This window comes from Balaenoptera musculus, chromosome 19 (assembly GCF_009873245.2).
Source record: "Balaenoptera musculus isolate JJ_BM4_2016_0621 chromosome 19, mBalMus1.pri.v3, whole genome shotgun sequence".
Lineage (NCBI taxonomy): Eukaryota > Metazoa > Chordata > Mammalia > Artiodactyla > Balaenopteridae > Balaenoptera > Balaenoptera musculus.
Window position 1 is genome coordinate 1510117 of NC_045803.1, and position 12527 is coordinate 1522643.

A 12527-nucleotide genomic window follows, 5' to 3' on the forward strand; every position below is an offset into this window, starting at 1 on the left:
GCGGATTCTTAACCACTGCGCCACCAGGGAAGTCCCCCCAGTTGTTTTTTAGGAACTTAGAGTCAGCTCTAACACACTTTGAGCTAGTTAAGACTGATTGTAATTACCAACCCGTAAAACTTGGCCTGCACAAGTGTTCGATGAATGCCCTTTGGACATCAGATGGCCAAAAACTCCACCCTTAGATCATGCAGAGTGACTCTATTTCTGAACATGCATCCCATGAAGAAGCATGTAATGCAGATACACCCGCACACACCGATCACCTCACCTTTTCTCACACCCTATCACCTTTCCCCACACCTAAGACCACCCTGTGTCTTTATCCCATAAATAACTCAAGGACCCCAACTCCAGGGAGGTGGATCTCAGGCTTGCTCTCCTGTCTCCTCCCTTGGCTGCCCTGTGAATGAATTTTTTCTCTCCCGCAAACCTTGGTGTCTCAGCGTTTGGCTTGTGCACCTCTGGAAATGCTACCTGGTTTGGTAACAACCTCATGTTCACAGCTTGAAATTGCCACAGTTGGAGTATTTGTACCAGGGAAATTGGCAAACACTACAACCAAGGGTCGATTCATTGTTTTATTACTTGTCTAGACTTAAGAAAGTAACGGGGCTTCCCTGGTGGTGCAGTGGTTGAGAATCCGCATGCCAATGCAGGGGACACGGGTTCAAGCTCTGGTCCGGGAAGATGCCACATGCCACGGAGCAACTAAGCCCATGCACCACAACTACTGAGCCTGTGCTCTAGAGCCCATGAGCCACAACTACTGAAGCCCGCGTGTCTAGAACCTGTGCTCCGCAGCGAGAAGCCACCGCAATGAGAAGCCTGCGCACCACAACGAAGAGCAGCCCCCACTCGCCGCCAACTAGAGAAAAGCCCGCCGCCACACGACAAAGACTCAACCCAGCCAAAAATCAATTAAAAAGAAAAGGTAGGGCTTCCCTGGTGGCGGCAGTGGTTGAGAATCTGCCTGCCAATGCGGGGGACATGGGTTCGAGCCCTGGTCTGGGAAGATCCCACATGCCGCGGAGCAATTAGGCCCGTGAGCCACAATTACTGAGCCTGCGCGTCTGGAGCCCGTGCTCCCCAACAAGAGAGGCCGCGATAATTAAAGGCCTGCACACCGCGATGAAGAGTGGCCCCCACTTGCCGCAACTAGACAAAGCCCTCGCACAGAAACGAAGACCCAACACAGCCATAAATAAATAAACAAATAAATAAAATTTAAAAAAAAAAAGTAATGGAGAATAAGTTAATGAGGACTGTACGGTGGGAATAGCACAAACATTCCACCCAGCAAAGTAACTTCAGAGAAGTCAAGTTCTAACACATTTCTTTTATTGTCTTCTTAGTTATTATAAAAAGGGAAATATCAGCCAACATTCACTACCAGTTGGAAAATAACTACTGTGAACATCTGAGATACACAGCTGGCAAATGAACACATTAAAAACGTTCAGCATGATGAACCATTAGGGAAATGCCATCAGACCACAGCAAGATAACTCTACACACTTTTAAAACAGGTTAATATTTAATACATTTAATATAACAGCCAAGTACAGGGGAAGAATATAGGGGAACTTGAATGCTCCCATACCGTTGATGGGAATGCAAAACGGTACAGTCATTCACTTTAGAATATGAAACCATATATTCATATAAAGGATTTTATGTACATGTTCATAATAAGCTTATCTGTGATAGCCAAACCAGAAACACACCACAAAACCCCATCCTTTAACAGATGAATGGATAAACAGTCAAAGGGTGGTATATCCAAACAGTGTATTTTTCAGGAATTAATAAACTATTAGGGAATTCCCTAGTGGTCCAGTGGTTAGGACTCAGTGCTTTCACCGCTCAGGGCCTGGGTTCATTCCCCGGTCGGGGAACTAAGATCCCACAAGCCTTGCAGCATGGCAAAAAGAAAAAAAAAAAAAACAGAACTATTCACATCAGCAACTTGGATGATTCTCAAGATAATTATGCACCATGAAAGAAAAAGGCAAATACAAAAGTAAACACATTAAGATTCCAATGATATTAAAACTCTAGGAAACATTAACTAATCGAATGTGAAAGAAAGTCAACAGTAGTTGCCTGGGAGCCCATGGAGAGATGTCAGAAGGTAGATATGGAACTGATGGATGTTTGTTATTATAATGATGGTTCTGTGATTTTACACATACTAAAACTTACCAAGCTGTACATTTTAAGTATATTCAGTTCAGTGCATACCAACTATGTAGCTTGATTAAGTTTTAATAAAAATTGGCTTCACATAAAAATCTGAATCTCCTTTTTGGAAAAGTAGAACTCTGGAAACCAACACATTAACTCCATCAGCTCTTCTTGTCTCATGGGAGGGACTCTGTCACAGTAGCAATAAAGACACCCGTCTTTATAGCAATGAAAGGTGTTTCTACTTGAGTTATCCAGAACCTCTTCCTGAGTCATAAATAAACATGCCAGGACTACATGATTTCCCCACTTTCATTTTTTTTTTCACTGTGCAGCAACGGCCTTGAGATAAACAATTTGGAGATGCTATGGGATCCTAAAACCTTTACAGTATTCAGTCTGACACTGACTTGGACCTCAAGAGAAGAGAAACAGCTCTGTACCTTTACCTAAGGATTTCTGCAAAAACTTTATCCTAAATGGCCATAATCCCTGTACGTTTGTGGATGCAACTTTTTAATTTTCCTAAAGATCCCAAATTACAGCAATTTTTCTTTTTATCGGAGTACAGTTGCTTTACTGGATGCAGCTTTAGAAAAGGCTCATCCCTACTTGTTTGCTTGTCTCTCACTCCCTATTAATTCCCTGAGTGTTTCTGTACCAAATATGGTTCCCACCTGATGTCTCTAATCTAACGCTCAGCAACACCAGCCTACCACGTTGTGGACATTATGGCTCATGGCTCTTTTCCAGCTGGACTTAGAGAACTTCTCTTCAACAGTACTGGGGGTATGATGTGACATCCTATGTGAAAAAGAGAACAACTCATGCTGCTCCAAAAAACAGTGGTGGTTCTCACAACTGTCCTCATCTCAGGGTGACGTCAGGACCCACCAAAAATTCTGATATCCAGGTCACAACATTATTCCCACAAAACCCTGCAGGAGGCCTTGGACAACAATGCAAATTAGACACAAACTGCAATGAAAACTATTCTCTGCCATGATACTATCCCCACTGAGGTATACAAAGTTCCCAAACAGGTGACATAGAGCTAGAAAAATCCATCCTGAGTATGACATGAAATAATGCCACTGAAAAAGGTAAACCTCTGTAAGCCACCAGCAGAACCCAGACTGGGTCACCTTGGTCAAAGCTGGTTAAGTCCATGGCCTAGTCAGTTAGACACAAGAGAATGACAACACCCAAGTGCTCAGGCTACTCATGCTTCCCTCCACAGGATGCGAGAGCACAGAGGTCTACCTACCCTGATCACACTGGGGCGACCGCCACTTGGTAGAGGTAAGATGATTTTTACCACAGAAACTCACACTTGACATTAGTCTGGCAAGGGCCCTGCACAGGTTAGAAAGTAGAGTGTAGCTCCTTAAAAGCTTCATATGAACCTGGTACTCACAGGCAATCTACACACTAGGGCTGTTCAGATGTATGGCATTCAACTTCCAGTTGATGACTCCCTCACAGAGTCTATTCAGTATGATGTATTAACTAAGGAGACAGCTCATTCGCTGCTCTCATCTCATTTGAAGGCCTTTCTCCAGTATGAACTTTCTGGTGACGAATGAGGTTAGACCTTCGGCTGAAAGCTTTCCTACATTTGCTGCACTCAAAGGGTCTGTCTGGGCTGTGAAATTTCTGATGCTGAGTCAGAGCAGACCTTTGACTAAAGACTTTTCCACGTTTGCTACATTCAAGAGGCCTCTCTGTAGTGTGAACTTTTCGGTGTTGAGTAAGTTGGGTGCTTTGGCTAAAGAATTCTCCACATTCAGTGCACTCATATGGTCTTTCTCCAGTGTGAATTCTCTGGTGTTGAGTGAGGCCAAAGCTTTGGCTAAAAAGTTTCCCACATTCAATGCATTTATAAGGCCTTGCTCCAGTGTGAACTCTCTGGTGCTTAATGAGAGTAGAGCTTTGGCTAAAAAGTTTCCCACATTCACTGCATTCATATGGCCTTTCACCAGTGTGGATTCTCTGATGTTTAATGAGGCTGGGACTTTGGTTAAAGAATTTCCCACATTCACTGCACTCATAAGGCCTTGTGCCTGTGTGAACTCGCCGGTGTTTAATTAGGTTGGAGTTGGACGTAAAGAATTTTCCACATTCATTGCATTTATAAGGCCGTGATCCAGTGTGAATTCTCTGATGTTCACTGAGGCTGGAGCTTTGGCTAAAGAACTTCCCACATTCACTACACTCATAAGGCCTTTCTCCAGTGTGAATTCGCTGGTGCCGAACAAGTGTGGGTTTGTTGCTAAAAGCTTTCCCACATTCCCTGCACTCATAAGGCCTTTCTCCAGTGTGGACTCTCTGGTGCTGAATAAGTATGTGTTTATAGCTGAAGGTTTTCCCACATTCACTGCATTCATAAGGCCTCTCTCCAGTGTGGACTCTCTGGTGCTGAGCAAGCCTGTACTTGCGGCAGAAGGCTTTACCACATTCACTGCACTTATAGTGCCTTTGTTCATTGTGAAAGGCTTCCACACATTCGGCGTCCTTTTGTGGAGTGACCTGGTGCTGGAGACGGCTAGAGCTACCAGGGAAATTCTTCCCAGCCTCCTGGCATGTGGAAGACTTCTTGGATGCATGGACTGTGTGGCTGTTCATAAAGGCCTTACCCACGTCTCTTCTAAAGAGTTTCTTTCCACTGTGCTGGTGAAATTTCACACCTGACCCACACAGTTTCTGGCCAGGGTTTGTTCCGAGGTCCTCAGCTGGATGCAAACCACCTTCTAAGTCCGGGCTACACCTCTCCCAGGGATAGGCCTCCTGGGTGGACAGGTTTGTCTTTGAAGTATTTATTCGTGGCACTTCTACAAAAACATTCTGCTCAGAAGGTGTCTCCTTGACCTCTGCTCCATGCCAACAACCTGAAAGCACAGACATATGGATGAACTTCATGTAGATTTTGGTAGAAGGAGGCAGCCCCATCACAAATATCAAATATGTGTCTGACATACCAAGGAAATAATCCATGGGACTGTTTTCAGGACAAGGGAGCTGGGGGCAGGTAAGGAAAGGGCAGCTGTGCAGGACTGGGCCTCTCCATGTCACAGAACAGGGAGGACTCACCAGGCAAAAGACACAAGGATGGGGTCGAGCACACAGAGGAGCTGGGGTCCACCACTCACTCCTCCAGGAACGGTTTTCACCAGGGCCTTGGTTGCTGGTGACACATGTGTGCTGTATGGAAAGCTGTGTCCAGGCCCAGCAAAATCCGATTGTCACTGAGTAGCTGGTGTTCAAGGACTATTTTGAGGATAGGTGCAGAACTCATGACACGTTAAGTGTAGGCCAATATTGAAAAGCAGAGGAGTTAGGATGGAAAGGACCAATGTGGAGTGGAAGACAGAGAAGCGAGGGATAATCCTGGGTTCGAAGTCAGAGTAGATACGACAGGAGTAAAGTGTCAAGAATGGGTAGAAAAGACAGAAATGAGGTACACAGTCACTGTCCTTGGCACCAAAACAGTGCTGGGCACAGGACATGTTCCTGATATTACTTGAATCCAACCATAATATCACATCCTTCCCCTGATGCCAATCACCAGACCCAGGCTCACTTTGAGCCCCTCATGTTGTGCCTGGAATCATGTCCACTCTGTCATGTACCCAGGGTTCTCCTCCCAGCTCCACTTGGACAACATGGGACCTAGAAAATGCAAGTCCTAAGGGAAAGACAGGACAGGTGAGCGGTCAGTACTGGCCCACAAGGGCAATCAATTCCAAAACAATCTCAGGAAAGAGAAACAGTATCCCATATTGAATCTTTGAGAAGAATATCATAGCAACAGCCAGGTGGACCCCACAAACAGTGACCATGTCGGGTCCGAGCAATTCCTGGTACAGTCAGGCCCCAGGAAATGACAGCCAGAAAAGGGCAGAACCTGGAGTACAGAGGTGGCATGGGTCTACAGTCAACTTAGCAGGGAGTGGCTGAGACTAATGAAACCCGCTGGACTAATTCCAAGTCATTTGACACAGAAAACCTTCAATGAAAAAACTTCAGAGCACTTGGCATTAGGGCTACTTGTGAAAGGAGGTCATATACACACTCGGCCTTAGCACCGACAGCACAGATGACAGGGAAGCAGTAATAGAGATGTGCCCACTGTCTAGCTGTGAAAAAACAGACTTGCCTTTGGAAAAAAGGGGAAAGGCAGAGACCTGCCCAGGATGCTGGGATAGGTGTGAGGGCCTTACCCAATGATGCAACAACTGCAAAGGTCTCCAGCATGACATCGCGGTACAGGAATCTCTGGGCCTCATCAAGAAGCCTCCATTCCTCCTGGGAAAAGTACACAGCCACGTCCTCAAAGGTCACAGAGCCCTGTGATGACAGGGACAGATGTCTCCATAAGCAGTCTCTCTCCCCAGGATCCTGTAAGTACCCCTAACCCATACTCACTCTGGGTTCATCATCCTCCCCAGCTCCCTAACTCAGAGGGCACTGGTACCGAATAACTCTTCGTGCTTCCTTGAGCACTAGGTACAACTCTCAGCAGCAACAGGCAGGTGGACAGATAGATGCCATCTAAGCTGTGGGCCTGGTATGCAGGGCCCCCTCCCTCTCCTGTGAGACAACAGCCTGAGAGTCCACAGGATCACGTCTCCTAGACACAAACAAACTTGGGCTCATCGTCCTCTCAAACTCCTGGTATGAGGGCCCTGGGGCATCTTGGTCACACACCTTCCCCACATGCATATTACTCACTGCCTAACTCCTCATACATCTGATCCCCATCACCACCACCCGGCCCACGAAATTGGCATGTCTCCTGGCTCCTCACATACCCTTCTGCACACAGCATCAGAAAGTGCCTGCCGGGGCTTCCCTGGTGGCACGGTGGTTGAGAATCTGCCTGCCAATGCAGGGGACACGGGTTCGAGCCCTGGTCTGGGAAGATCCCACATGCCGCGGAGCGGCTGGGCCCATGGGCCACAATTACTGAGCCTGCGCGTCTGGAGCCTGTGCTCCACAACAAGAGAGGCCGCGATAATGAGAGGCCCGCGCACCGCGATGAAGAGTGGCCCCCACTTGCCACAACTAGAGAAAGCCCTCGCACAGAAACGAAGACCCAACACAGCCATAAATAAATAAATAAATAAATAAATCCAAAGTTTAAAAAAAAATGATTGTATTGAATGTAGTAATCAATGAAGAAACAAGGTAGATATTGTAACTAGCTCAAACAAGAATTATTAAAAAAAAAAAAAAAAAGAAAGTGCCTGCCAATGCAACAGGATCCCACCGTACCCCAACTCTCCACTGGCGGTTCCCCAGCCTTGTTCTGAAGGCTTCCCCACCAGGCCTTGTTCCTGACTTTAACCTCGGTCAAAACATGCAGATCTAAATACCCCTGGTCTGGTTCCACTTCTGTGTTCCTCACTATGTCTCTTCACCAATTAGAACCTTGTCCATATAACACCCATTTAAAATCCACACCCACTTGACACACCTAAGGTAAACTCATCTGACAGAAACTCCCCAAGTTCCACCACAAAAGCCTGGTGAGTGCATAGGAGGAGAAATAACAGCAGCCTGACTTTGCTATCACTTCACCTCCATTTCTGCTTTCCCTTTGCATCAATTTCACAGCCACTCTCCCATGAAAACCTGGGCCACCTGCTGGACTTTCACCACCCCCTTCTGTGCCACTGATGATCAGTCCTGTTCCTTGAATGTCTTTGTGACACCCACAGCCCCCCTCTCCTCCCTTGTCCCCTAATGCATCCTGAAGCCTCCCCCAGCACTCTAGATCTGCATGTTCAGCTGTCCACTTGTCTCCTATACTTGGGAGTCACTGAAACAGCTGAGACTCAACATGGCCAAAACCCAAACCCTAATACTCTCACTAAAAAGGATTCCTACCACTGACTTCTGCATCTCAGTTTGATGGTACTTCCACACTTCCAGATGCAAAGGGAAAAAACTGGAGTCATCTGTGACCCCTCCACCTTAGAAAACCTGGTCAGCCCCTACTTTAAAAGCAAATCCAGAAGTCAAGTGTTTCTCCTACCTCCACATCCACCCACCCTGTCCAGCCACAACCAATGCTTATCTGGATGACTGCAACAGCCTCCTTGATTATCTCCTTGTCTTCCTCTCCCCCAGTCTGTTCTGCACTCTGCACCCAGGGGTAGCCTTTTAAATCCTAAGTAAGATCACTTTTCTTCTCTGTTTCAAATATACCATGGCTGCTATCACTCTCAGAACAGACTTCTGAGAGTACCATTCTAGGTGCAACTTCTCAAAGTACCACTCTAGGCCTGACTCCGACCCCCTTGCTGTCCATCCTCACCAGACATTAACAGAGACCTAGAAGTCCTAGAACACTCCCATCTCACTCTCATCCCCAAGCATTTGTACATACTAACCCCTGTACCTAAGACAACCTTTCACATCTCAGTCCACTGGCTGCCAAAAATGGGTATCTGTCCATATAACCTCTGGCCTGGACTTAGAAACTTGGGCTTAGGGTTTCTCTAAGGTCTTGAGATACCAAGGCCAGGAAGGGTGGCAGCAAAAGAGTTCCAGGACACCTGACACTCACCAGTGCAGTGTCCATAAGTGGTTCTGCTGAATGTGGAACCTGTAGGAAGAGCAGGGCCATGTAACTTTAATTCCCATCAGCAACATAGCTGAAAAAGAAGATTAATGAGTGAACCGTTTAATACTGAAGGCAAAGATAAATGCTCAAGGGAAAAATAAAGCATGTAAAAGAGGGCAGAAAATGTTATAGAGTTGTGCCATAAAGTCACGTGGATAACTTGAGAAAAGGCTTTCCAGAAGTGGGACAAACAGGTGAAAATCCTCTCTATCAGAGTCATGCCTGGTGTGTTTGAGCAGCATCCACGAGGATGGTGTGACTGGAGCCCAGTGAGCCAGAAGAATAAGGGATCGTGTTGGTGAGGAAGTGGTGTTGGCAGGTCATATAGCACTGTTAAAGCCCTGAGCCATAAATATCAAAATTTAGTCTCATTTTATGTACATGTCTGTTTCTGACACTTCCATTTGTTTCCCTTTTTCTGTTTGTCCCTTGCCAATAACAGATTTTTCTCTTCCCATAGCTTGTAGCTGGCCCTAACAGGTGGCCAGGAGTTCTTATACTTCCTTTTCAAATTTTACTCTGGTTATATTAAAAAATTATTGTTTTATATAAAATTCCAGCTTACATAATCCATAGATTAAATTCCGATTTGAAATTACTATAACATTGTATAATTTAAGAATATGTACTTTTAATACTTATCCATATTCTTTGGTGTTAAATTTTCCATAAATATTCAGACAGATTATCTGTAATTTCCTACATGCTTTTCTCTCCTGTGGAAGAGAACAGAGCCACCATTTTCTGACTATGCATTCAAAATGAATCTCTGATAAAGGGGTTGTTCCTAGAATCAGTAAAAGTGCTTGGCCTCCAGCAGTTGGGGATAACTGGACCTCATTTTGGACTCTTTAAATTTAAGAGAAAGGAAACAAGCTATAGGACCTGACCTCTATTCCATCCTCATTATAGAGACATGGAAATATCTTCTTGAGCTCTTAATATCCTGCTAGGGTTTTGAAGCATTATGACTTTTTATCCTTACAATGATTCTTTTCAGCCCCCTTAAAACAAGTATTTTAACAAAATATTTTAATCATTTTCTCTTACAAGATAACCAGAGGAAAATGATTTAACAGTAAAATAAATATTAGTGGAAGAGCACAATCTCTTAAAACACTAAAACCCTCTGTGTGTGTGGACTGTAAAAAAGTAAGTTTATGTAAGGCATAAGTGTGTGTCAAAATATAACTGTGAACTAGCTTAAGTATAATTTTCATTCAAAGAACTAAGTTAAAATTAGTAACACGGAGCAAAACAAGATGAGTAAGTGGAAACGTTAATTTAAATACAATAAAAATTTTAACATATAAACTAGACAGATGTGTGCTTTATATACTCCAGAACACATCGCAAGTATGGCTACAGTACTAGTGCTTATAGATACAGAAAGCAAACCAAAAAAAAAAAAAAAAACCAAACAAAACCCAAACAAAAAAACCATAGGCAAAAAAAGGCCTTCAACAGGAAAACGTACAGACATTTTACTCATGTATTCATATCTACAGAATACTGCACAAAAAGGAAAATGGATACCCTGCATGAAAAACATGGATAAAGTCACACCATATTGTGCAAATGAAGAAAAACACATAATACTTATATGATTCCATTCATTAAGTTTTAAAACAAGCAACCGAAACTAAACTGCAGCCGTCAAATATTTTCCACATAGTTGGCAAAACTGTCAAGAAAAGCAAGGAAACGCTTACTTTAAACAACAGACAATACCTTAACTTTGGGGGGATGGGTATAATTGTTTTGAAGGACCCCACTGGCGGCTTCTGGGGTCGCATTTTTTGACCTCAGCGCTTAACAGATACTAATTTTAGAGCTGCTTATTCAACTGCATGTGTAAGTTCTGTGCAATTTTTCTCCACGCAGGTCATATTTTAAAATCCGGAAAACCAAGGTTTGGGGGCACGAATAAATATAAATATAGGACACGCGCAAGAAAAAATTGGTAAGATCAGAAACAGTGCAGAATGAGAAGAGTTGGGGGAGGGCCCTGAGGGCGCATTTACCTGAATAGACCCATGAGCGCGGCCGCCGCCAAGGGAGTCTGTGTGCGAAGGTGGGTCCGGGGCGCGGCGGCCCCCGTCCCGGCCCCGCGATAGAGTCAGGCCGGATGGCGCCCACACCGAGCCTCAGAGCCGCCTCAGAGCAGCGGGCACAGCAGCTTCCTGGTTCCCTGATCTCGGGCTGGACCAGCGTCCTCAACCTCACCACCAGTGACCAGATCCGAGTTTACAAAATGTCGCCGGCGATCCACGCCGGAAGGCCCGCCCAAACGCCGTCCTCCAGACGGAAGTGCCTCTGCCCGAGTCTTCATTGGTCCAGTGCCGCTGACGCGCGGCGCAGTGCTTTCAGGGTAATGTAGTTCACAACGCTCCCGTCCCCGGCAAGAGGCGGTGCCCCCCCAACCTCCAGGGAAATGTTCCGCCTCACCCGGAGGGTTGCTGGGAAGTACAGAGGCTGTGAGCACGGGGCGGGGTTTCACGTTTCTTAAAGGGGACGCACCCAGATTTCCTTGAAATGTAGTCTGTGCTGATCAGAGAGGTACAGTGACATTAATATTTCAGATGTTCCCCAAACCGGCAAAACCAAATGGGCACATGATTCCGGGTTGTCGCTCAGACACAAAGTGCATCCATGCTGAGCTGGAGTCCAATAAACATTGTCTTGTTGATCTTCCAGTACATGTAGGCTGAAGCTTTAGACTCAATTTATGAGCCTCACTGTGTTAGGTCAGGGTCAAGAAAGTAAAGACTTCATACAGGGCCATGCCGGGCAAGACAGAGGAAGGCTATGGGGCGGCCAGAAGCAGGTGGACCAGGCGCTGTGTCTCTGATTCCCTCACAAAAAAACGTAAAGCCTGTTACACTGTCCCATTCAGGAACCGACACATATTTCTTACTCCACATTTTAATATGTATTCAGTTCTTCTCTAGAAGCTAAGATCTACCTATCTGAAAAGAAGAGGGGCTTACCATATGCAACTTTCTGTCTGGAGAGTGACTCATAGCTTATTTGGAAAGGGGGCATCTGAACCCAGAGATAAAGGATTGGATTACATGATCTCCTTTCCTTGCTGGGGAGTCAATATAATTTCACCTGCAAGTGCAGTGAAAATGCATGGATAGTTGAGCTTATCTCAGGAAAATATTTGTGAAATGTTGAAATTGCTGAAATCAATCATTATTTAGTTATTCAAAAGTGGTGGCCAAAATAGCTCTTGGCCATGTGAACGAGGTTAGGATCTCAGTGAAGACTGAAGGAACACTGAAGTCTGAGAATGAGGGAATGAAGCTGAGCGCGTAGTTACACAGGAAACTTGGCTAATCTGTGGATATAGCTCTCCAAGTTGTGATTTATCATTTATTTATTCAAATCATTTTTTAGTATACCAAACAATGCCAGCTTGAAGGGTGACATAGAGAGAGCAGATATCTTTGCCAGAATGCTAAAAACAAACAGGGCATCTGTGCCATCATATTTATACCCTCCTTAACAAGCACTCATTAAGTGCCTACTCCATTCCAAGCACTATTTTGGCTGCATGGGACCCATCAAGATCCAAAGAGACAAAGATCCCTGCCCTCATGAGTCTGACTTTCCGGTCAAAGGAGATGGACAGTAAAAATTAATGAAAACATAGTCAATTACATAATACTTTTATGTGTTATGAGTGTTAACCAAAATTTCAGAAATG

At 45.0% G+C, this 12527-nt stretch overlaps 1 protein-coding gene across 3 annotated transcripts; it reads right to left on the minus strand.

Annotated features, from left to right (window-relative positions):
• Window positions 1–1319: 1319 nt before the first annotated feature.
• LOC118884693 (zinc finger protein 304-like) lies at window positions 1320–11079 on the minus strand. 3 transcript variants are annotated; one of them, XM_036832476.1, is made up of 4 exons: window positions 10840–11079; window positions 8759–8797; window positions 6408–6534; window positions 1320–5075 (listed from the first exon to the last, which is right to left on the minus strand). In XM_036832476.1, the coding sequence occupies exons 2-4, from the start codon at window positions 8771–8773 to the stop codon at window positions 3697–3699; spliced, it is 1521 nt and encodes a 506-aa protein (XP_036688371.1). In that variant the 5' UTR covers window positions 8774–8797; window positions 10840–11079; the 3' UTR covers window positions 1320–3696. The 3 variants fall into 3 exon arrangements, 2 of the variants coding, with proteins under 2 accessions (XP_036688371.1, XP_036688370.1); XM_036832475.1 differs by having other exon boundaries at window positions 8759–8846; XR_005017346.1 differs by having other exon boundaries at window positions 4984–5075; window positions 5278–6534; window positions 8759–8846.
• Between the last annotated feature and the right edge of the window lie 1448 nt (window positions 11080–12527).

Coding starts and splice junctions, on each gene's coding strand:
- LOC118884693 (XM_036832475.1), bottom strand. CDS start 8,818: ATGGCCCTGCTCTTCCTACAGGTTCCACATTCAGCAGAACCACTTATG. Junction 6,535..8,758: donor CACTTATGGACACTGCACTG/GTGAGTGTCAGG, acceptor CTGTCATCACAG/GGCTCTGTGACCTTTGAGGA. Junction 5,076..6,407: donor TGCAGTTGTTGCATCATTGG/GTAAGGCCCTCA, acceptor CTGTGCTTTCAG/GTTGTTGGCATGGAGCAGAG.